Source organism: Porites lutea, chromosome 7, assembly GCF_958299795.1.
Source record: "Porites lutea chromosome 7, jaPorLute2.1, whole genome shotgun sequence".
Lineage (NCBI taxonomy): Eukaryota > Metazoa > Cnidaria > Anthozoa > Scleractinia > Poritidae > Porites > Porites lutea.
The window spans coordinates 15,166,725-15,193,949 of NC_133207.1; the positions used below are offsets into that span (position 1 = coordinate 15,166,725).

General features: G+C 34.7%; 2 protein-coding genes across 2 annotated transcripts in view; one reads left to right on the forward strand and one right to left on the reverse strand.

Annotated features, from left to right (window-relative positions):
* Nucleotides 1-27,225, forward strand: part of LOC140942796 (putative ATP-dependent RNA helicase DHX57) — a gene marked incomplete in the record, with an annotated part of 56,935 nt that overhangs the window by 14,911 nt on the left and 14,799 nt on the right. The window contains 5 exon segments of the mRNA XM_073391802.1: nt 34-121; nt 1,170-1,253; nt 2,161-2,298; nt 2,596-2,710; nt 2,860-2,921. Coding sequence (XP_073247903.1) covers nt 34-121; nt 1,170-1,253; nt 2,161-2,298; nt 2,596-2,710; nt 2,860-2,921 — 487 coding nt within the window.
* Nucleotides 4,555-7,144, reverse strand: LOC140942797 (uncharacterized). Its single transcript, XM_073391803.1, has 5 exons — nt 7,048-7,144; nt 6,711-6,776; nt 6,057-6,152; nt 5,413-5,482; nt 4,555-5,011 (listed from the first exon to the last, which is right to left on the reverse strand). The coding sequence occupies exons 1-5, from the start codon at nt 7,132-7,134 to the stop codon at nt 4,665-4,667; spliced, it is 666 nt and encodes a 221-aa protein (XP_073247904.1). The 5' UTR covers nt 7,135-7,144; the 3' UTR covers nt 4,555-4,664.

The following is a 27,225-nucleotide window of genomic DNA, read 5'->3' on the forward strand; positions in this document are numbered from 1 at the left end:
AATATGCGTGGTGTTTCAAATTATAGTCTGCCCGTTTGACAAGAGAGAGGAAGCGGATAAGAAGAGACAAGAAATGGCTGTCGGCAACAGTGATCATCTGACCTTGTTGAATAGCTACAAGGTACAAATACGAAGAGATGGTCAGGAGACTGGCCTCTACTCTCGAGCTTCTGGTTGTGTCATCCTCTTAGAAAGTGTTTGTTGTGGTGAAACATTTTGCGAGACAGTACACCCCGGGTAGCAGGCTACACTCGATCACCCATTCGCCATTTTCATACAACTCATATCGATTAATGCACCTTTTTTACCCCCCAAATTTTGTATAAGAATTTTTTTTCAATTTCTCCTCGGTATTACAGTATTACATTTTATGCATTTTTTTTTGGGGGGGGGGGGGTGGGGGGAGGGGAAAGGGGGGGGGGTTGGGTCGAACAAAGTGTCATGGGTAATGCGAAAGTTGGCGAATTACCCGCTTTCCTCTTCGCTTTCGTTCGCTTGCCACACAAATAAGCCTCATCCACACGCGCTTCCGGGGTCGCGCGACGAGGCGAATGACTGGAAAGAAGCAAGTGTAAGATATCATGGAAATGTGGCAGAAAGACAAGTGAAGTGACATCTCGCTAACTTTCACCGTCCCGCCGTCCTTTGCGCATAGAAAGAGAGACGTGTGGGGACGAAACGAAGACAGTGCGGTCTTACGGTCTAGCAACCTCGTCCCCAGGGTCCTCTCGTTTTCCAATATGGCGGCGGAAAACGAGAAGACGCTGGGGACAAGCTTGGCGGTCCAGTAGCCAAAAAATGGCTATGCAGACCTGAACACCAAGAGACTTCTTACGAGCATTACACTAGGGTCGACGAATAGATCACTTTTAGTCTACAGAAAGTCTTAGTTTGCCTTCCATCTGTCATAGCCTCTCGAATAGACCTATTCGGCAAACTCAATGTTGTACCCAATTCAAACCCTTTGGGAATAAAACGTATTGTTTCAGGAATTTCCATATCATTTAAATGTGAATGCTACATTATAATACAAATACAATACACAAAGAATCTTATCCCCGAGAGATTTGAACTGGGTACAACATTCAGTTAGCCGAATAGGTCTATTGAGGGGCCCAGTGCCAAATTTTATTGTAAATATCATTCTTGCTTCATGTGTTTGTTTACAGAGCTGGGTTGAGGTCATGGAACGTGGAATGGCTGCCGGGTATCACTTTTGTCGAACAAATTTTCTCTCCATGAAAACACTTAAGGTTAGAAAGATCTGTCATTAATTTCATTCTAAATGAATCATACTCGAAACGTAGATAACAAAAAGAGTAACTGAATTCAGGCTACGATCTTGGGACAAGGACAAAAGTCTTGAGTTCTTGACCGAATTTGAACTTATCAACCCCGAGGTTCGGGTGGGTGCTCTGTCCACTCACCCAGGGAAAAGAAGAGAAAAGAAAGTTAGTAGATTCACAAATGTCACGCGTCCTGCATTAGCAGCCATTCTTTGGATCGTCACGCAACACTCCTCCCCACAAGGGGAAAAGGAATGTGGTTCGATTCTCAGCAGCTGTTTGTGGAGAAGAGCGTTGCGTGACGACCCAAAGAACGGCTGAAAAGGAGCCCGAGGGGCACTCCCATATATGAGCTATATAGGGATGTGCCACCCTATAGGGTAGGGTTTTTCACGGTCTCGAACCTTAAATAGGGTATCATTTTTGCCATTGTTAGTATTGCGTTTCTGGTGTGATCCTTAGAAGGGTATCTAAATTGTATCAGTTGAGGTTCAAGTTCGTAAATTCCCAGTTAGATGAGAAGCAGTATTAGAAAAGCGATTTAATGAGTGGTGGTTAGTGGCGGTCGTTTGTTATCATTAAATTTTTAGGTTTTGTTTTTCCCTTGAATATGTTGGCAGTTTTCGGGTTTAATTCTTAAATGGGATGTCAATTTTCGTTTTTCTCTTCCTTAAATAGGGTCAGGGTTTAAGACCGTGGGTGGTACACACCTATCCGAAATTTATGGGAGTCCCCTCCCCTTCTCCCCCCCCCCCCCCCCCCCCCCCGCTCCCGGGCGAAGGAGACTTAGCATACCGCTAGAATCAGCAATGTCGCAAGTGTGCTGTAGGGTAAAAATAAAAAGATGGATTTATAATGATTTATCTTTTTTCAGATGATCGCGAGCCTGAAATGTCAGTACGCTGAGTTGTTATGTGATATTGGTTTCATCAAAGATGATCTCACGGCCAGAAAAATGGGAAGACTGGCACCAAGGACTGGAGACGGCGTGTTAGCTGCGACGGGGGACGTAGTAAGTCTATGGGAGGGGTGGGGTGTGCTACACTCGCGTCGTGTAGGGCTAAAGCTTGTGATGTGACAAATAGAGCAGAGTTTTTGCGGTTATTGGGGAGATGCAACCTAAGCAGGCATTTCTAGCTTCGATTTCAGACATTTGACCACCAAGAAGTTAACGCAACTACAAAGACGGCGGCAGTGAATACGTCAGTAATAAAATATATTCGCGGTCTTTCTTCTTGTAGAAGAAGTTATAATCGTAAACTGTAGATACGAACCCAGTCGAAGGTAATGTTTACCTTTCCTCTTCTAGATGAACGCGAATTCGAAGAACCAAAAGCTTGTGTTGGGGGTTGTATGCGCCGCTCTATTTCCAAATGTCGTCCAAGTCGTTAAACCAGAAATCAAGTACAGGGCTTCTGTTGCTGGTGAGTGATGTAGCATGTGTGCCAAACCTGGGCTTCTGATTGGCTCCAGTGTGTCAAATGCTGTTCTGTGCTCGTACACGTTCTCTACCCCTGTCCCAAATTCTACTAACCCTATTGAATATTGTCCATTTTCCCCCTCTGTGTACCAGGAGCGGTTCCTGTTGATGCCAAAGCAGCTGAACTCAAGTTTTGGACAAAGAATGATGGACAGGTTCGTATTCGCTTCCATTTTGGGCAAGGTACAGTTTATAGGAATAGCTCACCTTTAGTTGGGGACAGTTTATCTTGAAGAGGCCCTTTGTAGTTAGTCATTCGTGTGGTACAAAATCGCCATACTGGAGAACAAGGGATGTACTGGCACAAACAAAACAAAAAGCTCACATCATTTAAAATGGTAGTTTCCTTTATTTGTCCTGTCCCAGTGCGCCTTTTGCTCCCCAGGAGCATGGCGGTTTTGTGCTGCGTGAATGACTTGCTGCAAAGGGGCCTATTACTTACCGACAAACCATCGTACAAGGCCGCCGAATCTACCCCAATAATCAAGTGTCATCAAGTCAAGCATAATGAACTGTCGATTTCGAGGGTTTTTTTCCAGGTTTAGTGACCTTCTTGCAATATGGGATTCCCGCTAGCGCGAACTGAATTGAGGTATTACTTGTGTCGTGACATAACATTTATTTGTTCATTCCTAGCCCTTTTTTTCCTGAACTTGAGATTCTTACAACGACGTTGTTTACCGTAACACAACTTTTGAAGCAAATTTTGCGAAAAAAAAGTTATTAGTTTGTGCACCAGCATGGCTGCCTTGTCGCTTAGCTTAAAACTACCAATCAGAAGGCGATTATCCTGTACCAATAGATTACTTTTGTTCGACCTCGTTCCGAGCGGATATGAAAGAGCCAATGGGTAATTTTATGAATTCTTGTACCCTTGAGTCTAGACACTAAATCCGCTTTATCTTAAAATTCTCTAACTCCTATTATACTTGACAAAGAGTTAACAAGGAAACAAACACACGAAAGGTTGCAATTATTATATGCAATATGTACTATCCCGTAGTCGACAGGCGTATTTTTCTGGTGAGCGAGAGCTTAGAATTTTCGAAGACCTTAGATAACAATGACCAGGGGCCCGTTTCTCGAAAGTCCCGATAATTAACGGGCCCGGTAAGCTGTCTCCGTTTACGTTAAAGATCGAGTTCAATAGTTTTGCATCTAGCATAAAACATAAATTGATCCAAAGAGTATTTTGCTAGCCAGGACCCGCGCTCTTATTCTTTATATTTCGATTTGAATATTTGATTTCAGGCCCGAAAAGTTACCGGGACTTTCGAGAAACGGGTCCCTGAACCAGGTTGGTGTCCAGCGGTTTTACCGAAACCAAGGGTTTGGATGGGGTGCTCAGTCTCGCGGGCTCATTGTTATTTAAGGATTTTCAGAATTTTCCCGCAGTCGCCATCTTCGATTTTGAAAGCAAAGAAAGACTGGGCAAAGAAAGGTCGAATTGGGGTAGGAGAAGAGTAAACAAGAACACACCGTTTTTTAGCTATCTCTTTAGCCTGTTCAGGCTAATTAGGAGAGTAGAGAGTGGCGCGAAATGAAGAGGTGAGGAATGGGTGAGGAATCGCTTGTTTCTCTCTCCCCAGTCCCCGCTCCTTCCCTACCTACTGTGCCTGCAGTAAGCTAAGAAAATTCTAGTGATTACCCCCACCCATGATGTAGGTTACAATGGGAATGAAAACGAGAAAAAATAGCAAAAAGGGGTTTGGGATACGCAAAACCCCTTATATACTAACGACGCAAAAAAGAAGAAAACACTTAATGCCAAGCTCTCTGAATTCAGCTGAAAGGTTGTCCCAACACTTTATTTAATTTTGACACAATGGATCAAGAAAAGAGGCTAAAACTACCAAAAAACCACTCGTGTGCTTAGAAAATATCCTTCATGGTGCATTTCAAATCAAGAACGCGCCATAGAAGCTGTGGTGAGTGTACATGTAGGCTATCCCAGGACCCCCGGCTACTACGGTAATGACGTCACCAGCTTTAAGATAAAACACTCCGCCTGTGGAAATCGTAAACTCGTCCCTTCGCAACGCGTTTACTGGTGGATGAGCCATGGCGATCACTTTATTGTTCAGAAGGATAGAAATTCTGATAGGCTTTCCTCTGTAGCCACGCCAGTAAATTTGTTGGTAAATGTAATAACGTCCAGGGATGGGTACAGTAAGTTTTCCGTCTTTATACTTCATACCGCCTGCGAGATGGCTGTAGGGAGCACTTAGAGTCCAGTCTTTGATTACTGCAGAACCATAAAACATTCCAATAAGTTCGACGTTGGGTGACTCAAATTGAGCGGGTATATTAATGATGAAACAAGTGGAAGGCGAGTAACATGATAAAATAAATGAAAGCTGTATAGAAAGCCGCGTTTTGTTGCAGGATATTAGAGTTACTCGACGAATGATGAAATTCCAAAAAGGAGTAAATTCATTTATTTTGTGCTTTGGAAAATTGCTTTTTATTATTTAAATTCATGTGAAAAGTTACCATCAAATTATCAACATGTCACTCATTGCCTGACCAGTAACCCGATAACTGATGAGTGTCCGCATGCAACTCATATCATCTTGAGAATATGGACACTGACAAAATCAAAATAATAGCTTCCATAAACAAAGAAATCGCCATCATAACTGATACCTTTGTTGGCTTGGTAAGTGACATCTCCTTTATTAGCACCTTCAATGTGAGCCGACGGTTTGTTTGGATCCTTGAAGAGGGGATAAAGAGCATACAGTAAGATAAATAAATCTGAAATCCGACTTTAAATGACAAAACATAAAAGCTGATGACTCATTTACCATGGAAGTGGTTAAAACACTGAATGGGGGCCTAATTATTCAGTTAGAGGCGGAATTCTCACTGTTCTTTTAGAAATGTCGATACTCCTCTCCACTGAGGTAATACTTCAGAACCTTGCGATTTCCCTGACTACAAAAGGTTAAATTTCGGCATAAACTGAATCCCTGAAGTCCAAAGGAACTCTGAAATTCGAGATTCGAAAAGGAACTTCCTTGTTTAAAATTTTTCGCTTCACTATTTAATACTTTTCACGGCGATATGACAACGAACATGCACGGATTCATTTTTTGCACTTGGTATTCATTATTTCTTCTTCCGCTTTACGTTTGCTATTTTTATTTTACTAAGCTCGCAAAATTAATACATTTTCTGACTTCTTGAGTTCGATTCCATCGCTTTCAGTTTTTTAGCGTGTATACGAACCAATTGCTCTCTTTTATCATGTATCATTATATTGTAAAATCATCAAAGGAATATCTCACCTGTAACTTGCAATTGCAGGGTGCAGACTTTCCTGCATCCCCTTTTGCACCTTTCATTCCAGGGTCCCCTTTACTGCCTTTATCGCCCTTTCCACCCTAAAAAATACAAGAAATGTTCCAGTGGGTTTTCCTCATATTCAACCAAGCCAGCGTTGATTAAGAATTTCAATCGAGTCAGAATATACCCGTATATGTAGTCAAATATGTAAGGGGAATTGAAAAAAAGCGATTGCACGTCTGACACTAAAACGTCTATAAATTAAGAATAATATTTATACCAGCTGAAATGCGACTCAAGAAATGATAAACGCCGACATAGGAAATAGACGGTTTAAATAGAGAGGGAACTGAAATTGATAATTGTTAAGAGCAGACTCATACAATTTGCCTTTCGAAGACAGAGACAAACAACTGAACTGCGAAATACTGACAAATCATGATCTTTTGTGAAACGACGAGCTCAATAATTGTTTTGTGGTTCATCGGTATGTTCGATTTGTTTCAGTGGAATTAGTATAGGAGAATGTGGAGCGGCTATTACCTCGCTAAGACAATGGTCAAACTGAGCATGAGCAAAGCATTAAGAACTTTTTAAAATCACAACTTCGGGAAAAAACTGACCTGAATGACATGTACAATGAAAATCTCAGTTACCTTAACTGCGTCTCCATGTTGCCCCACGTTGATATTAATCGGATTTCCTGGAGTTGCACAAACCTTCTAGGAAGCCAACGAAATAACTTCATATTAAACAAAATCGACAATTTTTGTTAAAACATGAAAAGTAAAACACTGGATTTAGTCAGTAAGAACTGTGGTTATCGATTTTAATCCAAATTTTTGTTTCGCAGTAGAGAAATGAACTGGTTACTAAAGTCTCACTACGAATGTGGAGCGGAAACCGCACTTTTCATGTTAACTGCTCATCAAATAAACAGAAGTAAAAAGCTTTAGGAAGCATCGGGTGTTAAGGAATGAGGGGTAAACTTACTTGGTTTCCAGCGACATTTTCTGCAGCTCGGCAAGAGCGGAAGCTGGTGAAAAACAGAACAGCAACAAGGACCACAACAAACTTCATTTCAACACTTGCAACACTTGTAAGGAGTTCAGGAGATTATGGAACGGCACATGAAATGACTGCTTAATTTATTGCCTGTTAATTAAAAGCGAGAAGAAACAGGAAAACTCCTTTTAAAATGCTACTTTGTTTTACATTGACACATGGCAAATTATGATGTGTTCATATTTTATTCATGCTAAGTCAGCTCAAAGAGCTTGAATTTCGTTCATGTTATTAAACAAACATGGAAAGACTGTTGTATCAGTTATTGATTTTGACTGAAGGATTTTGATGAGAAATCCTCGAAAATCTTGGTGAAAACTGATGAATATATCATTGCAGCAAACAGTCTGTCTTAAAATCTTGTCTTACTCAATCCCTGAATTCAGTTTTTCAGCTTAACTTTGATCTTTTTTTTTTTTTTTTCACTGTACATGCATGTGAATAATTTTACCCCCACAAGAAACCTACTTTCGTTCAAAGATTCAAAGGTCCTCGAATCACTGAGACATACACCAGGGAAAGCCCTTTCTTTTATTCTGTGCGTTTGCTGATCAACCAGCACGTCCAAACGAATCTGAAAAAATCCGCCTTAACATAGGTTATATAAAAAGAGCAAGGGAACAATTAAACGTGAACCAAAAGAGGTAAGTTGAACGAGCCTTAGACATCTGTCAACTGAACAACTCAGATGACGAGAGTTAAACCGATCCGATGAGCTTACAGGTTTTCAACAAAGCCATGCATCTTAACCGTATTACGACAGAAAAGTACCAGAACTTTATCCAAGTGTAAAACAGCAAGGTCTGGAGTTACCAAGAGGCACAACGACAAAAAGTTCCCGACACGAGCCGGCCCCAGCCAAAAACTGAGAGAAATGCGTGGATTCATCCCGCAAGATACACTTTTTTAATTATTCTTACTCACTAGGGATACACTTTAAAAATTTTGTTAACTCAGTAGGTGTTTTGGAAAGATTTTTCGCGTGTTTCAAATCAACTGTCCGAACTAAAGTAATCTCCAAAAGAATTCTTTCCCTAAATCCGTGTAAAATGGCTATTTTCGCATGACTATTACAGTGCACCTGTATAAATCTACAAATCAAATTTATCGATCATGCTGCTGTATTCGAGCGTGGCTTTCATCGGAAAAGGCTAAGAACTTTAAAAATACTTTCTTTTTCCGTGGAAATCCTTAAAAGTCCGTCGTGCGTATCTTCTTTTTTTTTTTTTTTTTTTTTTTTTTTTTAATTTTTATTTTCAATTGCAAGGTACTTACTTACAATACTTACTTACAAACAATGTATGATACTTACGCTACTAACAGAACTATACTCTACTTACAAAAAAAAAAAAAAAAATTATTTACAAAGTGAGATACTTACGCTACTAACAATACTATACTCTACTTACAATACAAAACTTGCAATACTTACTTACAAGGAGATGCTTACACTACTAAAAGTGCAATACTCCACGCTTTACATATATAAAACAGCTACTTGCACTACTTACATTACGGATTACATACGCTACAAAAACAGAAAAAAAGAAAAGGGGGGGGGCGGGGAGGTATGGCAAATTTTAGTTAATTGTAGTTCTAACCCAAAGGAGAAAAAAGAGATTAAAGATATTTTCTCTGCTGATTCACGGAAATTAGCTTTATATACTTTGAAAGTTGAAGCGAGGAAAATAGGAAGGGAATGTCTAGTAGGAAGGAAAGTGTAAAAAGAGCGAGAGACCCCAAACTGGTAAAAGGTTACTAAAGAGGGGAAGGTTCAATTTCTTTATTATATTGTTTTAAAAAAGGCTTAAAATTTTCAGTAGTTGGAATATTTCCTTTACTTCTGCAAAGCCAAATGTAGAATCTCGCAAGTAACAGAACGAAGTTAATTGCGGCTTTGTTTTTAGAAGTATCAGGCATCAGACCCAAGACGACAAGACTGTTAAGGAGATAGTCGTTGGGTAAAAGTTTACGATCCTTTAGAAAGGCAATAAGGTGTTTCCAGAAAAGTTCTATTTTGCTGCAGAACCAGAAAAGATGCGTGAAGTTTTCAGCTTCTTCATGGCAAAATGAACACCTAATATCATCTTTGTATCCCATTTTGACTAAAGATACGTTTGTTGCCAAAGTTTGATGAAGGAATCTAAATTGAAATTCAGTCAGTTTGGTGCTTTTGGTACATTTAAAAGCGGTCATATATGCGTTATGCCAGTTTAAATCACGAGCCTCTGGGAAAACTTTGCTCCATTTCTCCTGACTAGAAATTTTATAGTTACATTTTAATTCCACCAGTTTTTGATAAGCTAGTCTGCTGGGCTTTTTCGATTTTAAAAAGGCGGATGTGAACGACTCTTGTTCTTTACAGTTTAGTGGTACACTTGGCAGTTTTTGATTTTTCCAGAGCTCTCGGAGGGTAGATGTCATTCCATAGAATGTCAAAGGGCAAACCTTTGTATGATACTTTGTTTCAAATTCTGTTGGTGACAAGAAAGTACTTGGTTGTTCCTTAACGATTTGATTCACCTGAGAAATGCCCATTTGATACCAACTTTTATAGTAGACCGGTTTGTCCATAACTCTAATCAAAGAATTATACCACAGGCTTTGTGTGAGGAAGGACTCTACCGTTTCTATTGAACCTTGATAGTTTAATTCAGACCATATCTCGAGAATCTCTTTCAGAAAGGGACTAAGATTGTTAGCAAGCTTCTTCGAGTCTTTTATTTCAAGGTTGCCCCTAAAAACAGTTTGGCCTCCAAGTTTTTCGAGCTCAGCGTCAAAAAAAAGTTTCCATTTCCCCTTGTTACTTTCGTCCAGGTACTTTCTTATCCACACGGACTTTAGGGCTTTATTAAAAGAAGAAATGTCGATCATTCTAAGACCTCCGTTGCCATAATTTTGTGTGATAACGTTTCTCTTGATTTTATCGCCTTTACTGTTCCAAAGGAAGTCAAAAAGAGATCATTTAATTGTTTTATAATTTGAGCATTGGTTTGAAGAGGCGACAAAAGATGAATTACTTGGGAGGCAACCAGACTCTTAAGAACTGTTATTTTCCCGATAAGGCTTAGTCTTCGAACTGACCAGCAGCCCAAGCAGTTCCGCATTTTTTCTATTTTCTCGACGAAGTTAAGTTTGATTGTAGTTTCAGGATCAGTTGATAGCCAAACTCCGAGCACTTTAACCTTTGTGTTTTGCCAGTTGAAATCTTTTTCTGGGTGCAGTTTTTCACTTTTGCCAGCACAAGAGCCTATCCAAAGAGCCTCGGTCTTTTTACTGTTTAGCCTGAGACCTGAAACTTTCTCGAAGCTTTCTAAGATCCTTAGGGCTTCAGAGAGGGACTTTTGAACCGTCAAGAATTAAAGTTGTGTCGTCAGCATATTGACTTAATTTAATCTCAGTATCCTTAACTAATAAACCTTTTATGTCTGCATTTTTTCGGATTGCTTTGGCCAGAATTTCGGCTGAAAGAATAAAAAGGTAAGGAGAGAGAGGACAGCCTTGGCGGACACCCCTGTGGACCGAAAAGAAGTTGCTTGCCCAGCCGTTGTTCATAATACAGCTTTCAGTGTTGTTATAAAAGGTTTTAAACCATTGGACAATGGAAGGGCCAAATCCGAAAGAAATAAGTGCTTTCTGTATAAAAGACCATTCCAGTGTGTCAAACGCTTTCTCAAAGTCAAGGAAAAGTAGAAGTCCAGGAATATTTTTAGTAGCGGTGTAATTAACAACGCTGTCAAGTAGACGTATGTTCTCTCCTATAAACCGTCCTTTTAAAAAACCTGTCTGGTCATTGTTTATCAGTTTGTGGAGATGGGTCTTCAGGCGGTTTGCAATCGCTTTTGTAGCTATCTTATAATCGCAGTTTAAGAGAGTAAGCGGCCTCCAGTTTTTGATGTAGTAAAGTTCTTCACTCTTTTTGGGAATAAGTTTTATTATACCTCGTTTTTGAGATATAGACAGCTGGCCGATCTCGAAACCGTAATTGAAAGCTTCTAGCAGAGGTTTGGAAACATCACTCCAAAAAAATTGGTAAAATTCAGAAGGCAAGCCATCTGTTCCCGGGCTTTTGTCTGGTTCCATATCTTTCAAAGCATTGAGACATTCCAATTCAGTTAAATAACCTTCAATGGAATCGCGTTCTTCGTTGCTTAAAACGGTGTCGTTCTCTGAGAAAAAGAAGTCAGTTTCTGGAAGAATCGAGTCAGTCTTCAACTTAGAAGAATAAAGATCCTTAAAGAAAGACTCGCATTCCTGAAGGATTTCCTTATCTGTGGTTGCAAAGTCGTTTTCACTTTTCTTTAAGCGACTAATTGTTCCCTGTCTGTAGTGTCGTTTTTCTAGATTTAGAAAGTATTTTGTGTTTTTTTCTCCTTCATTATGCCACCGGGTTCTCGACCGTAATATGGCACCCCTTGTACGATACTCAATAATTACTTCCATCTCACTTCTAAGATTGTCAAGTTTTGACTGTAGCAGCGATTTTTGTGTTTCGCTTAGGGCAGTGTTTTCATCCAATTCTTTCTCCAAACCTGATATTTCTTTGTAAAGGATATCCTCGCGAGTAGTTAGTAAAATGGGTTTTGCAACGCAAAAAAACTGCGCCAGTATCAATTCTGAGAATTCTAATATTTCTAAAAAAATCCCTGAATATGCAAAAGACTTCAAAAAAGAATGGCTTTACATAAGAGGGATTAATAAGGAATTTGTGTATTTGATTAATAAACTGGATACTTTAAATCATGGATTATTTGAGAGTAAAACAGTTGTTGGAATTAAGAATATTATGAAAAGATTTTTAAGAGCACAAGAAAAAGGTAAATTAAAGAATATTAGTAATTTTATTTTACCAAGTGATATTACTTGTAATTTAAATTCGATTAATAAAAATTTTGAATTATATAAACTACGTTATGATGCTTTTTGTGGTGATGATTTTGTTTATGGTGGTGATAGTGATGAGTATTTTGTTGATGGAAAACCTTATCCTGGTTTTATAGAATTCTATGATATTTTTAAAAAAATTTATAATCAAATAAAAAATGAAGATGAAGATGAAGATGATTATGAAGATTATGATATAATATTACTAGATAGTGATAGTGACGATGATTTTTAAACTTATAACATTTTTGTTACAAGTTTGAAGAAATAGTATATTCAACTAATAAAAAATGGAACCAAGGTCAAGAGAGACTACTCCTACAAAAGAGGATTTGGAATTTATAGTTGATGATGGGTATAGACATAATGAGGATCCTGATTATATTCCAAACGAAAAAATTATTAAAGGACCAGAGTTTAAGAGATTAACCAGAAATGCTAAAAAGCTTGCTGCAGAAAAAATAAAATTGATTTATGATTTAAAGATTATCTAAACATTAATAAAAATGCAACTGTCCAGCTACGAAAATCTTACTCCAGAGAATATTATCTTTAATGAAGCCAAAGAGTACAAAGTCAAAGATAGCAAGATTAAATACAAACGTATTCCAATTGAAGTCAAATATCCAAATAAAAAAAAAGGACCACTGGTAATCGAAACTCCAATTCTTTTCTCTTTTGGTGTTAATGAAAAGAAAAATCAAGAAACAGGTAAATTAGTTGGTTATAGTATTCCAGTATGTCTTTGGTCTAAAGATAGTGAACCTAGTAGTAAAGAAAAAGCATTTTTTGATGTTATTAATAATGTAACAACTCTATCTCAGCAATATTTAGAGAATGAATATGGAGCAGATTTAGCATCAACTCTATCTTCTCCATTTTACTATAAACAAATAGAATACACAGACAAGAAAGGAAAAAAGAAAACAAAAGTTGATGAGTCGTCTGCACCAGTTCTTTACGCAAAACTTATTTACTCGGAAAGATTAAAGAAAATTTTATCTTTGTTCAAGGGAAAGGGAGGTAAGGATTTAAATCCTTTTAAATACATAAACTATTATTGCAATGTTAAATTGGCGCTGGTAATTGAAGGAATCTTTATAAGTAAAACTGTTACATCTTTGCAAATAAAAGTACATGAGTGCTATGTCAAACCATTAAAACCAAGAGAGTCTTTACTAACAATTGAAGAGGAAGATGGAGATGAAGAGGAAAGCGATACTGAAGAGGCAGCTCAATTAGCTGAAGACTTAGTTTTGTCTGATAAAGAAGAAAATGAGTAAATAATAGGATTTTATTTTTAATACAACATTTGTATTAAAAATCAACCAAATCCTTCAAACTCACCCACGAGTTAAATTTATCAGGATATCCAATCCATTTTACTAATGCCATTTTCTTTTTATTATCCCTCCTGATAATTTTTTCTATTCTAAATATTTGTTGTTTTGCTTTTTGTAATTCTTGATTGTAAAAAGAACCCTTTATCTCTTCCCCCATCAAATCAACAATACTATATGTAATAGGTTTTGTTGGTAAAACTTTATCAATTACAAATACTTCCTCTGTCCAGTTTGGTGTGTAACCTTTATCAAATACTCGTCTCTTATACTTAGAAATTCTAACACGATCACCAACCACAAATTTTGATTTACCAGGTTTTGTGTAAATTAAATCACCGTATAAATTAGACCAAACTTTACGCTCATTTTTCTTTTTACTTGCTTCAACAGGTGACATTTTAATGCTAGAGTGTCTCGAATTATTGTAGTCATTAACCAGTTTATCTATCTTATCCCAGTAAACAGTGTTGTTATTCACAGTAAACATTTTCCACATTCTGTTTTTCATTGTTTTATTCCATCTCTCAACAATACTTGATTTCTCTTCATTTTCAGTGTGATACAACTTGATACCCTTTCTTTTCAGAAAATCTTTAAAATGTTTGCTTATAAATTCGGAACCTTTATCAGTCCATAACATCTGCGGTTTACGTTTACTTTTGAATATGTCATCGAATGCTTTACTAACAGTTTCAGTTTTTTTATCTTTCAATCCCCTTATCCATCCATACTTGCTAAACACATCAATAACCATCAAGAGATATTTTATCCCTTTATTCCATTTACTAAACTTTTGCATTTCAACTAAATCAGCAGCCCAGATATCATCAATTCCATTTGAGATTACTGATCTTTTTTGAAAGTTTCTTGTGATTGGTTTGTGAAGTTCGTCGGCTAATTGTTGAGACCAATCACTACTCAACGCCGACTCGCGTTTAAACCCATTCCAAGTTTTTGTTTTGTATTTATCATAGTTCTAGCAATAGAATGGCCCCATTGTCTTTCTTTTAAAGGAATTGCATCCAGGGATTTTACCATTTTTTTATCAGCTTCATTTTTACATTTTACTTGTTCACTTTTTGGTTTATTTCCACAAACTGTGTAATCCACATCATGTTGCATACTAACCGCATCAGTTGGCCCTGTTGGTTGTTGGTAGATTTCTAATATATTTCCCTCATCATCATGAAGTAGTTGTTTATGAAGAGGATTACCAGGACCAGTATAATTATGACCTGGTAAAACAAAACCTTTACTTGGTGCTACTTTGAGAATAGCATTGTGAATATCTATTCCTCTTCCATCAGTTTTATATTTCTTTTTGGGTCTAACTTTGGTTGACAGCTGGTCCATGGCTGATCCAACAGAATCTTGAATAAATGGAGTGAGTTTACTGATTCCATAATTTACAGCTTTCTTCTGAAGATTTTTATTGGACATTAACTCACTTGCTCCATATCGCCCCATTTCAACTGCTTTCTTACCCATCCAAGGTAAACCGTAATGAACAAATCCATCAACCGCTGTACCAACAACAGTATCAAAGACGCCCGCCCCTTCAGACGGGCTGTTTAGTTTTTTGACTTTCGTTTTCTCTTTTTTCCACTTCCACTTTGAGAAGCTGTTCCAGTTTTCACATATCTAACTTTTTTGTTTCCACAAACTGCACATCTACAAAAAAATTGAGTTCTACCTCTTTTATCTTTTTGGTAACCACTTGGCTCTGTGCAAGGAGTTACTCTTTTATCTACAATGCAATATGATTCTACCATTTAGTATAATGTTTAGATAAAATACATATACGAATTATGACTACTAGATCTAATTTTTTGAAAAGTGAACTTCAAAAGATATATAATGTACTTAACATGAGTTATGAATATGCTGATTTTGCTAGATTGGAAAATGACACTAGATTTATAAAAGTATTTGAGTTACTTATGGAAATAAGTGAGAAATCAAATACTCTCAACAAAGTTGTAAAAGGTAATTATCTATTTATATAATAAATGGAAGCCAAATTCTTTTCTGAGATAGAAAAAAAGATGGATGTTAAAACACTCAAAGATTTTGAGAAAGAATTAAGAAAAAAAATAGTAAATGAGTTTGAAACTCTTAGAAAGACTAATGATGATCTTTCTAGAATACTAATGGCTGGTGAATGTGAGATGTGGGGGAAAATTCGAAATGAGGAATATTCTTGGTTGACATTAGATGGTGATAAAAAAAATAAACTTTATAGATTTATTGATATTTATTGTAGTTTTGATGAAATAGTTGAGAGTGTTAAAGATTTAAATAAAAAAGTTGAGAAAGTTAAGCAACTAAAGAATTTGCCAGATGATAGTGAATAAAAACTACTTAAAAAATAAAATTATTATATAAATGACAAACATGTTGGAGAAGAAGTTTACTAATAAAGATTTAGGAATTGAGTTAAATTCTTATATTGATAAACAGCAAAATGTTTGGTTTCGCGGAAAGGATGTAGCTGTGATACTTGGGTATAGTAAAACAAGAGATGCATTATCACGGCATGTTGAAAATGAGGATAAACAACAGATATTTACTCGCCATCCCAGGGGACCCAAAACGGGGCCGGTGGCTAAAAGTCATACCAGCGTCCACAAAACGTGGACGGCGGCTCCAAGTGGTAGTATGTGCACTTATATTAATGAATCTGGGTTTTACTCCCTTGTATTATCCTCTAAATTAGAAACAGCTAAAAAGTTTAAACATTGGATTAGCTCTCAAGTTCTACCTTCAATAAGAAAATACGGCTATTATAAAATGTTTGACAACCCAAATAACAAAATGTTTAAGATTGAAAATGAGATGGACCTCCACTCTAAAGTTGTCCACCTAATTAGAAATTTTTACCCAGATGCTATTATGGTGCCAGGACTTGGGGAAAATCAAGATACACCAGAGAAAAGAATAAACAGTTGGAAGAAAGGTTATTTGCGTGGGACACCAGACCTTATGATACTTAATTACCATAAAGATTATAATGGCCTTTGTATAGAATTTAAATCTCCAACTAATTACTATGAGATTTCAGATGCGCAAAAAGAAATGAAAGAAAGATATAAAATAAATTGTTACAAATTTATTTTAAGCAATGATTATGATTATATTTGTAAAAGATTACATAAGTATATGGAAGGTATTCGTATTCCTTGTAAATATTGCTCAAAAGCATTTTGTAATAAAGAAACACTAAATAATCATTACAAGGTTATTCATAGAATTGAGAAAAATATTAATCAGTTAGAAAAAGAATATTAAATATAATATTTATTAAATATTATATTAATAATCATAAAGATACAAATTTGGATTAAGTATGTCCTCCTTTTTAGTATTATATTTATCTAGGATTTTTCTTTGTATTTTATATATTTCATCACTATCTATATCTACTTCAACAGTTTCTTCATATTTTGGAAGTACTTCTTCATTGGTTTTAAAACGCTTATGGACTGGACTTATCGTACATCTTTTATGATCTTGATGTCGTTCATGTAAACTTCTACTTGTGTATCCAATATATACTTTACCATCAGGAAAGTGATATGTATAAATTTTAACTTTTCTAAATGGAGATTGGGATAATAGATATAAATTGTTTAAAATTTTTTTATTTTCTTTTTTTAGTTGTTTTATAAGTTTTTTTTTTTGATTGTTTATTTCTTCGTGAGTTAAATTGTAATAAGGCTCTTGCTGAATTATTTTTGGTTCTCTTCCTTTCATTGGATGGTTTAATTCCTTTATTCTTTGTTGAGCAGGTATTGGTGATCTACCTACATAGTATACTCCATATTTATCTTCTGCTATGTATATATAGCCTGATGTTTTATCCATTTTTATTTCTATGTTTATATTTATCTTCCAAAGTATGCTTTTATAAAATCACTATTGTCATCATCAAAATGAGGATTATGTATTACATCTAAAATACTATTACCCTTCTGTCTCTCAAATAAGTAGTATAAACACCAATATCCGCAAAGTACAGTATTTCGATTTTGTATTTCATCCATTGAGTAAACTATTTGTTTTCCAGAAGTATTAAAATATCTTAATGCTTCATTTGGCATTATTAGTCCAAATGGATCAAAATACTCAACTACATTGTCTATATTTCTATAACAAACCCAATGTGTTCCAGGACCTGTTATATCATCTAGATTGATTATTCCACATTCTTTTTTTATCTTATTAGGTAGTCCATCTCTACTGTATATTCCTCTAAAATGTTTAATACCAAGCCTTTTTATCCATTTCATGAGGTCAAAGTTGGATAGAGGTTTAATTACAAAGGAAGTGAGCAGGGGGGTTTTGGGGGGAGGCACTCCCCCCATTACAAAGGAAGTGAGCAGGGGGGTTTTGGGGGGAGGCACTCCCCCCATTACAAAGGAAGTGAGCAGGGGGGTTTTGGGGGGAGGCACTCCCCCCATTACAAAATGGCGCTGAGAATGGGAATTGAGTTGAATGGGCTGTTTTTTCCTAGTAGTAGTCCTTTTCCCCTGGATTTGGTCTTTTTTTTTTTAACCCCCATTCCAATTGGGCTTTCCAAAGTACCGATAAAGGGTGGTGGGTAGTAGGGATAACCTTCTCCATGTGTTGGTGGTGGAGGAGGATGTGGAATGTAAACATTTGCTGTATTAGATGATCCAAATCTATCAACTTGTAGTCCAGATCCAAACATTTTAGATATCAGGCTAATTGCCATTGGAATTCCAATAGATGCAAGAGTTCCAAGAAATCCTCCTTCTATCTGTTTACGAGTTGGTTTAATAACCAATCGTCCACCTGTTTGATGTGCTTTGTTAATTTGGTTTATTTGTGATTGTGTAAATTCTCTTACAATAGGTGGTAGCATTGGGAAAAACTGTGGGGGAATTGTAATTCCTTTTCCAAATATTTTATTTAATCCAATTTCTCCAAGTGCAGTAGCAGCACCAGTTGCTAATGCAGGAACAGCTTTTGAAATTCCTTTTATTGCATATGGTAGTACTTTTGCTCCAAGAGATGCCAGTGATGAAAATAAGTTTCCACCATGTTTTACAGAACGTCTAATCTGTGTTTTACTTATCTTTATATCTGATCCTGTTCCATTTGAAATAGATTTTTTTATTTTAGAAATTTGTCTTTGGGTTAGCATTAACTCATCAGGCCCACGAAGATGTGAGTGTTTTAATCGAAGAGTTAGTGGTGATTTATTTAATATTGCAGAAGCCAGTTTTGACTTTTGCCCATCTGTAAGTTTTACACCATATTCAAAATAAGTAGTCATTTTATTTTATTATTTAGATAACAAGTGGTTTAGGTAATTTAACTACATCCCATATACTTTTCTTAGGTTTAGGTTTAGGTTTATGTTCTTTATATTTTTTTAGTGTATTTTTAACAAATTTATCAAGTTGGTATTGATTTTTTAATTTCTTTATTTTTTTGGCTTTTCTAGCATTTTCTGTTTTTAAATTCTCAAGTCGGTCTTTGGATCTTTGTTTCATCAAAGAATTATTTAATCTAGTAACATAAGGCAAAGTTTTTTTAAATTGAGTTTTACTAAATTTTAAATCAACTTTTTTATTAAGTTTTTTTGCAACTTCTACTTTTTTGATTTGAGCATTTGTAAGAAAAACTTTATAAGGTTCTTTATTAGATGTAAAGTCTAAAGTTATAATATTGTTTTTTCCAAATTCTTTTATTTGTGATGGAGTTAAGTTTATAACATATTCAAAGTATTTATTTTCTTTTAAAAAAGGATATTTTTCTAAAGTTACTGGTGGATAAATATCAAAAGGATTTGCCATTTTTTATAATATATATAGATTAAGCCCTTAGCAATAGTTTTCCATCTTGTTGTGTTATTTCTGCTATTCTTTCATGTAAGACTAATGCGTAAATATTATAATCAGCGTTTGGATTAGCAGTTAATTCATAATGAAATGCTAATTTTGTAACACCATCTTTGATATCCATTTTTTGTTTTGTTAGGTCAAAATAAACAAAAGGAAATAAAGATTTGAAATTACCTATATTAAGTAATGTTCCACCTTGATAATCATTATTTGCATAGACGTATGACATTACATTTCTAAAAACTCTTGACATATCTGTAGAAGGTTTAAAGTGAATAAATGGATATTCGTTTCCATTTGCAACTTCCAGGTGACAATCTCTTATATTAGCATTATTTGGTAGATTAAAAGTGTCGCATAAAAATGGATTTGATGTTTGTGAATCAATTCTTGCCGTGTTAATTCCAAAAACAAATACATGCCTTGGCTTTGAAATAGCATTTGTAATTCTAAAATGTCCTGTCTGTTGCTGTGAATTATTTGATCTTTCAACTACTTCATTCAAATACGTCCATTTGTAAGGTTTAAGATAATTTTCCATGTACAACTTTTGCCCTTCTGAATTAAACGTAAGTTTTGGAATAAAAAGTTGTAGTCTTGTTATAATAACTCTACAATCATCAGCTGCTTGAAAAATTAAATTTGAATCTTTTTCAATTTCAATATTTAACTCAATTTTTGTATTTGGAAGCAGCTTGTCTTCCAATACTTCAAAGAAAGAATATCTATTAAGAGGAATTTCACAGTTTACTGTGGTTGATGTACCTAGCAGTAATTTTCTTTTATGAAAACCTTTATTATAAGTTGCTTTTCTTTTAGCTAACTGATTTGTGCCACTAACTTCAAATTCTCTTTCCTCTGCACTTCTTGATGTATCAATAAAATAAAATTCATTTGCAGCAACACTCTCAGCATATGAAGGATTATACTCAAGTAAATTTTTAATATTTACAACATGATTTGCGTAGTTACAACTATAAACTTCTCGTCCATTTGCTAGGATAGTTAATTTTTCTATAAATGAGTTACTACCATTTACAATTCCGTTATGGTCTGTAATCGCTAAATTTCCTCCATCTGCTAGCTTATTTACTTTAAAATCCATAGATAATCGTGCGTTATACCAATCAAAAGAAGTAGTTTCTCCTGTATTATCAACAACAAATCTAAGACCTGTTTTAGTTTGGTGAGCGTCATTTGCTGGAGCTGTATCTAGAGACTGTTCCAAGTCAAAAACAACATCCTCATATCTATCTAAATATTTTGGATTTCTAAAAGACTTCATTTTATTTTAATAATTATATAATTTTCTCTTACGTGTTGAACCTCCACTAAGAAGGTTAGTTAACATTTGATCTACCTCTTGTTGTCTTATTTTTTCAACATTTTTATTAAAAGTAACTTTTTTTGCAGGGGGTTTTCGGGTGGATTTTACCTCCCCCTTGGATAACATTTGCACTATTTTATCGCCAGCCTTTTTACCAGCATGTTCACCAGTTTTTGTTGCAGTCATTGTTAGTACTTTTTCACCACTTTTTTTAGCAGCTTTTTTCATTGTTTTTCCAAATATTTTTTTACCAAATGATTTAAAAGCATCCATCATTCCTTCTCCATAAATATGTTGTCTTGTATATCTACCCAATTCAGGGTCAAGTTTCATTTTAAACTCTGATTGTCGCATCATTTTATATTAATAGTTATACAAAATGATTATTAGTGTAGCAGCAGGGGGTTTACATTGAGTGAAGTATCAAAGTCATAAACCAATCTATACCGTTAAAATTTACTGGTCTTCCAAGTGTGTCTGTAACATAGATTCTCATTTCATCAATTTGAAATGAAGAGACATCACAATACAATGGTCTTTTAGGTTCAAAAGTAAATGGAAAACTTCTTGTGAGATTGTCTGTTGGTATTACAGCAATAGTATTTGTATTTATTCCATTTACAATGCTATTAGTTATTGCTGTTGTGTTGATATTCAATACATCAATTGAATTTGTGATATTTGGTAGTTTTGTTCCATACTCTGTGCTTTTAATAAGTTTCTTTTCAAATCCAATTAATTCTCCAAATTTTGTTCCTCTCAGATCAAGTTGGTAACTATCATCAAGTGATACTAACACTCGATAGGTAGATAGTATAAAAGTTAAATTTATTGAATACACTTTTTTTCCACTTGAATCTGTTGAGTGATGAGACTTTTGTAACATATATTGATGAATGTAATCATTAATATCTGAGTAGGAATACATTCCATCTGTAAAAGTAATTGTTTGCCAGGTAGATCCATCATGAGTGTATTTGATTTTATTGTTTCCATAATCACTTCTAATGTTGTACCAAGAGTACGTCATGGACAGTCGATCAAGAGCAAGTTGATGTTTTTTTTCATGGTCAAGTTTAAGAGATGGATTAAACTTTATTGTAAAATCACCAGGACTGTTTGTACCTCTTTTTTCCCTGTTTATTGAGGAAATATGAATAGCTCGTTCTTCCATTTATTTAATAGGTATATAAATTTTTAGTAAATCATTAAGTTGTTTTTTTGAGACAACCCCCATTTGGTTAAGAAGATGTGCTATTTGAGAAAACTCAGGTATTACACCATTATTCCCAGCAAGAATTGAACCACCGAGTAATTCAAGTCTTTTTAATAGTTCTTGTGGGTTGTTAAAGTAAATCATTCCAGAGCCAGATTTTGTTTTATAATACTTAAGATTACTTAAATTTGTTGCATATATGCTTAGTATGTTAAAATTTTTTATGTAATCTAATGTTTCTTCTCGTGGTTTTTTACTTTTTGGTTGAGCTAAAACATAACCGTTTGATTCTCGTACAAAATCTGCAGTATTTTTTAATCTTGCATTCAACTCTTCTAAATCTTCGTTAACATCTTCAATTACTTTATTAATTGTAGAAACATCTTCTTTAAAATAATCAGAAGGTAGTTTGTAATATTCGTTATTTTTAAGTATATCTTGTGATTCTTTATTAATTAAATATCTATCAAGGTCTTCAAGTGTAAATTTTGCTATTTTTAGTCCCTCATCTGATGTAGAGGGTAAAACTCCATCATCTTCTTTAGACGGGTCTTCAAAACCAGGTAATTGAGCCAAATCCCATTTTTTTACCTCATCCATTTTATCAAATCCTTCAGTTATAGCAAGTCTGTTTTGATTAAGACCTTGTGTAAGAGCAAGTTGATTAGTTTGAAGTTGTTTTATTAATGAGTCTTGCTGTTTATCAATACTTTTTTTAACACTATCCTGTGATTCAATAAGTGGTTTAAATGTTTCTTTAAAACCTTCCCGAGCATCTTGTTTTTGCCATTTTGTTGTTTTTATAACATCTTTCACATGTTGAGCCAAAGCATCAGCTTCAATTTTATTTCTTGCAAGTTTTTTGTATTCTTCAATATTCATTTATATATTCTTTAGATAAATGGAAATACCAAACTATGATAGTGGTGACAACCCAAATAAAAAATATAAACAGTTATTTCCTTACATGCCATCAGATACATTCCGGATGTTAATATGTGGAAACAGCGGAAGTGGTAAAACTAATCTGTTATATCATATGTTAATTAAACCTCTACTGTATTACGATGAAATTTATCTTTACGCACGTAATCTAGAACAGGATAAGTATCAAAAGTTAATTCAAAAAATGAGGGAGTTAAGTCATAAACTGGGATATGACATACTTCATGTTAGTAATGATGAAATAATTCCAGTGACAGAAATGGATTATGAAGACAATCAAAAACTTGTAATATTCGATGACTATGTTTGTGATAAAAACCAGAGACAACTGATTGATTATTTTATTCAAGGACGACATAAGAATTGTTCGGTGGTGTACCTCAGTCAATCATTTTATAAAACACCAAAGGACATTCGGCTGAATTGTTCTCATTACTGTTTATATGAATTTCCATCATCAAGGGAAACCAACAGAATATCATCTGAGTTAGGAGTTAGTAAAGAAAATTACCACACAGCAACTAAAAAACCGTATTCATTTTTATACGTTGATAAACCAAGAAAACGCATAGCAAAAAACTTTACTGATAATCTAAACAATAATTAAAATGGGAATATTTAACGAACAATCTCTTGATCATCCCTTTGCTAAGGGAATACAAGGAGCACCAGGAGTTGGATTTAATCTCACTTCAAGTGGTGATTATGATATGATAAATAAAAAACTAAGAAATGTTGGTGCACCTAGTGCTAATACTGATGCTGCAACAAAAAAGTATGTTGATGATAATTCCAGTGGAACTCCCTCAACATCACGACTAACAGTTGATTCAAACATTGATATGAAGGATCAGTACCGTATTTTAAACCTCAAACATCCAGTTGACGCAGATGAACCAGCCACAAAACAATACTCAGACAGTCGTTTTCTTGACAGAAATGGTTCACGAGCAATGATTGGTAATCTAAGTATGAATAATAATAAAATAATTAAACTTGGCGCTCCAACATCTTATGATGACGCAGCAACAAAAAAATATGTTGATGATAATTCCAGTGGAACTTCCTCAAGACTAACAGTTGATTCAAACATAGATATGAAGGATCGCTACCGAATTACAAATCTTGTCACACCACAGGATTCTAAAGATCCAGCAACAAAATATTACGTAGACAACACATTCCTTGATACAGATGGTTCCTACCCCATGAAGGGAAATCTTAATATGGATAATAAAAAAATAATTAACCTTAGAACACCAACAGCCTCCAAAGATGCTGCAACCAAAAAGTATGTTGATGATAAAACTTCTGGTGGAAGTAGTGGAAGCAGTTTAGACTTAAGTAATTATTTGAAAAAAGATGGTAGTGTTGTAATGACAGGTCCACTTAAAATGGGAACACCTATACCTAAAAATTATAATCAAATTAAATTTTTAGAAGATCCTACAAATTCTCATAATGCTGCTACAAAAGGTTATGTAGATAATAACTCTCTTAGAATAAATGGAACAAATTCAATGAATGGTAACATAAATATGGGTAACAATCTTATTGAAGGTTTAGGTCAACCACAAAGTAATACTGATGCAGCTACAAAAGTTTATGTGGATCACCGTTTAAATATGAGGTTAAAAAAAGATGGAACAGAAGCAATGACTGGTAACCTTAATGTTGGTAATAATAAAATAATTGGTCTTGCAACTCCAGTGTCAAACACAGACGCCGCAACAAAAAAATATGTGGATGATAAAACTTCTTCCAGTGGAGGTAGTGGAAGTGGTTTAGATTTAAGTAATTATTTGAAAAAAGATGGAAGTGTTGCAATGACTGGAGACTTTAACACTGGCGGTCACAAAATACTAAATCTTCGAACACCTACAACAAACAGTGAACCAGCAACAAAAAAATATGTGGATGATAATATTGGAGGAAGTCCAGACCTGTCTGATTACTTGGAAAAAGATGGTAGTGTTGCAATGACTGGAAACTTAGATCTAAACAACAATAAAATAGTTAACCTCAGTGACCCAACCACAGATAAACAAGCTGCTAATCGCGGATGGGTTCGTAAACAAATAGACCGCCTTGATCATCATTCTGGAGACGCCTCAGGCGGTGTATTTACTATAACAGAACCAGATTCACCAACGACTTTGTATCTACAGTTTGTATCAAGTTCATCATATGATGACTTTATTTTTACAACATCAGCACCTGGTCAACCTCTTGTGGGGTGGACGCCAACTGCTAACACATACATTAACAAAATAGAATTTCAATTTGGTTCGCGAAACGTAAACGTTGACTTTCTTTGGTTTATTCCCAGAGATAGCTCTCATTCCAATTCTAACTTTTGGGTGAGTGGAAATCGCACTGGCACTTGGTCATTAATTATTCAGAAGTCTTGGAGTTATGATATGTCAGGAGTAAGACTAAGAACTCATAACAATTCAAATCACACAGCTATCACTTGTCGGCTATTTACTGATCTACCAAAAGCAATAACCAAACCACTTAAGAGAATAGAAATCAACACACCTAAAATTGTAATAAGTGGAGTTTTAAAAGCTGATGTCAACCTTGGTGGTAATAAAATAGAGAATTTGGGTGTACCAACCCAAGACAATGAAGCAGTAAACAAAGGTTATGTTGACAATCTTGTTCATCTTACTGCAGTTCAACCAAGTCATTACAAAAATGAGTTTGATTATCTTATGTCAAGTGGATCTCAATGGACTGATGAAATGGGTGGAGGAGTTAGTTTTGTTATAAAAAGTATAGGAGATTTAGCACCAAACAAAGGAAACTTTCACGACTATAATCACAAAGTTATTTATATGTCTATAATTAAAAATTCTCAAGGTAAATATATTTATAAGATGGGAATTAATTTTTTTAGACTAGCTACAAATACTGATTACACGTTGTGTTTGGAAATACTCAACACTGATTATAATCTTTGGAATAATACTCAAATAAGTGTTGACAAAGGAACTTCAAAAGGATTATCAATTGGAAATGTAAGTGTAAAAAAGTTGTCCCATAGTTACACTAATACACAAGGTAAATCAAGTACTTTGTACTACCATAGAATGATAGTTAATTTTCGAAAGTTGACATCTGGTAAAAGGTTCTTTCTTACATTTTGGTTGATATTCTTCGGGGTGGATATAATCTGGGTACGTATCCAAATCAGTTTTCAGGAGTTTACCTGGTTGCTTATGGTATTAAGGGCACATTTAGTAATATCGATTCAGATAAAGTTTACGACTATCACACCGCATTTGACATCAAACCAACAGAAGTTAAGTATAATGTTGATATTAATGCAAATAATAAAAAAATATTAAACATTAATCTCGATAGAAGCAATAACAATAGTGCTGCAACAGTTGCTTTTGTAAAAGAACTAGCTCCTCACACTATAAATAATTTTTACAGAAATTATTTTGAAGAAGTTTTTGATTTTACTAATGCAAATAATTACAAATTAAATAGAGGTGTATCTGGCGTTGTTTTTAATTATTTGAAATCTACTAGTGGTAAAACTTTAAGAGATATTGGTATACCTAATAGAAGCTTAGATGATATAAGAAAAGAAGGTTTAAATATTAAAAATTATAATATTAGTTTTTCTCCTCCTATTGGTATTACAAAATATAGTTTATGCATTTCTTTTTATCATTGGAGAAATAGAAGTTTTAGCCTAACTAAATATTTATCAACAAACAATAATATGTTAGTAAAATTGGATTATAATAAATCAAATAATAAAGTAACTTTAACTGTCAATAAAACAACTCAAAATTTTACCATGCCAATTAGTTTTAATGGACAAAGGATTGTTGTATGGCTGGCAGAAAATTTTAATTCAAATGTCACAAAAGTTTCAATAAGCAACTACAGCTCAACATTAACTATACCAACTGTTAATAAAAGTATTAATCAAAGTTTTGATTTTACAGCTGAAGATGGATTGTTAAATAAAATAATGTTCTCCACAAACTTTTACGACACTGACTCTGATCAATATCATAAAGTAATGCTTCAAGAAAAGTTAAATGGAAGTTATGTAATTTAAAGAATAAATGAAAAGAAATAGTAGTAAAAAGAGTATTTTTGAATTTAATCATATTGATAAATCTTTATCAAAAGAGCAAATAGAAACTATTACAGATCTTTATAAACACTACCATAAGAAACATTGGTGTTATAAAAAATCTTATAAATCTTATAAATTTTTAGATAATTTTTTTACTATTTCTAGTTTATCTCTTATTGCTGTTGGCACTATAACAGGAGGGTTGACACTCAATCCTGTTATTCTTGGAGTAATCAACGGTGCAGGGATAATTGTTGGTGGGGTTGCAAAAAAGAAGGATTTTAAAAAGAAGATAGAAACAACAAAAATGGCATATACCACTTATGAAAAAGTTCTTGTTGAATTACGATCAGCACTCAGAGGTGATGAGTGGAGTAAAGAAGAGTTTGTAGATCGTATTAAAATATTAGATGAAA

What these genes read in the sequence shown, in the direction of transcription:
- LOC140942797 (XM_073391803.1), bottom strand. Translation starts at nt 7,134, where the DNA reads ATGAAGTTTGTTGTGGTCCTTGTTGCTGTTCTGTTTTTCACCAGCTTC. An exon ending in AAAATGTCGCTGGAAACCAA is followed by an intron (nt 6,777 to 7,047) that starts GTAAGTTTACCC and finishes TTGGCTTCCTAG; the next exon opens with AAGGTTTGTGCAACTCCAGG. An exon ending in CACTTACCAAGCCAACAAAG is followed by an intron (nt 5,012 to 5,412) that starts GTATCAGTTATG and finishes ATGGTTCTGCAG; the next exon opens with TAATCAAAGACTGGACTCTA.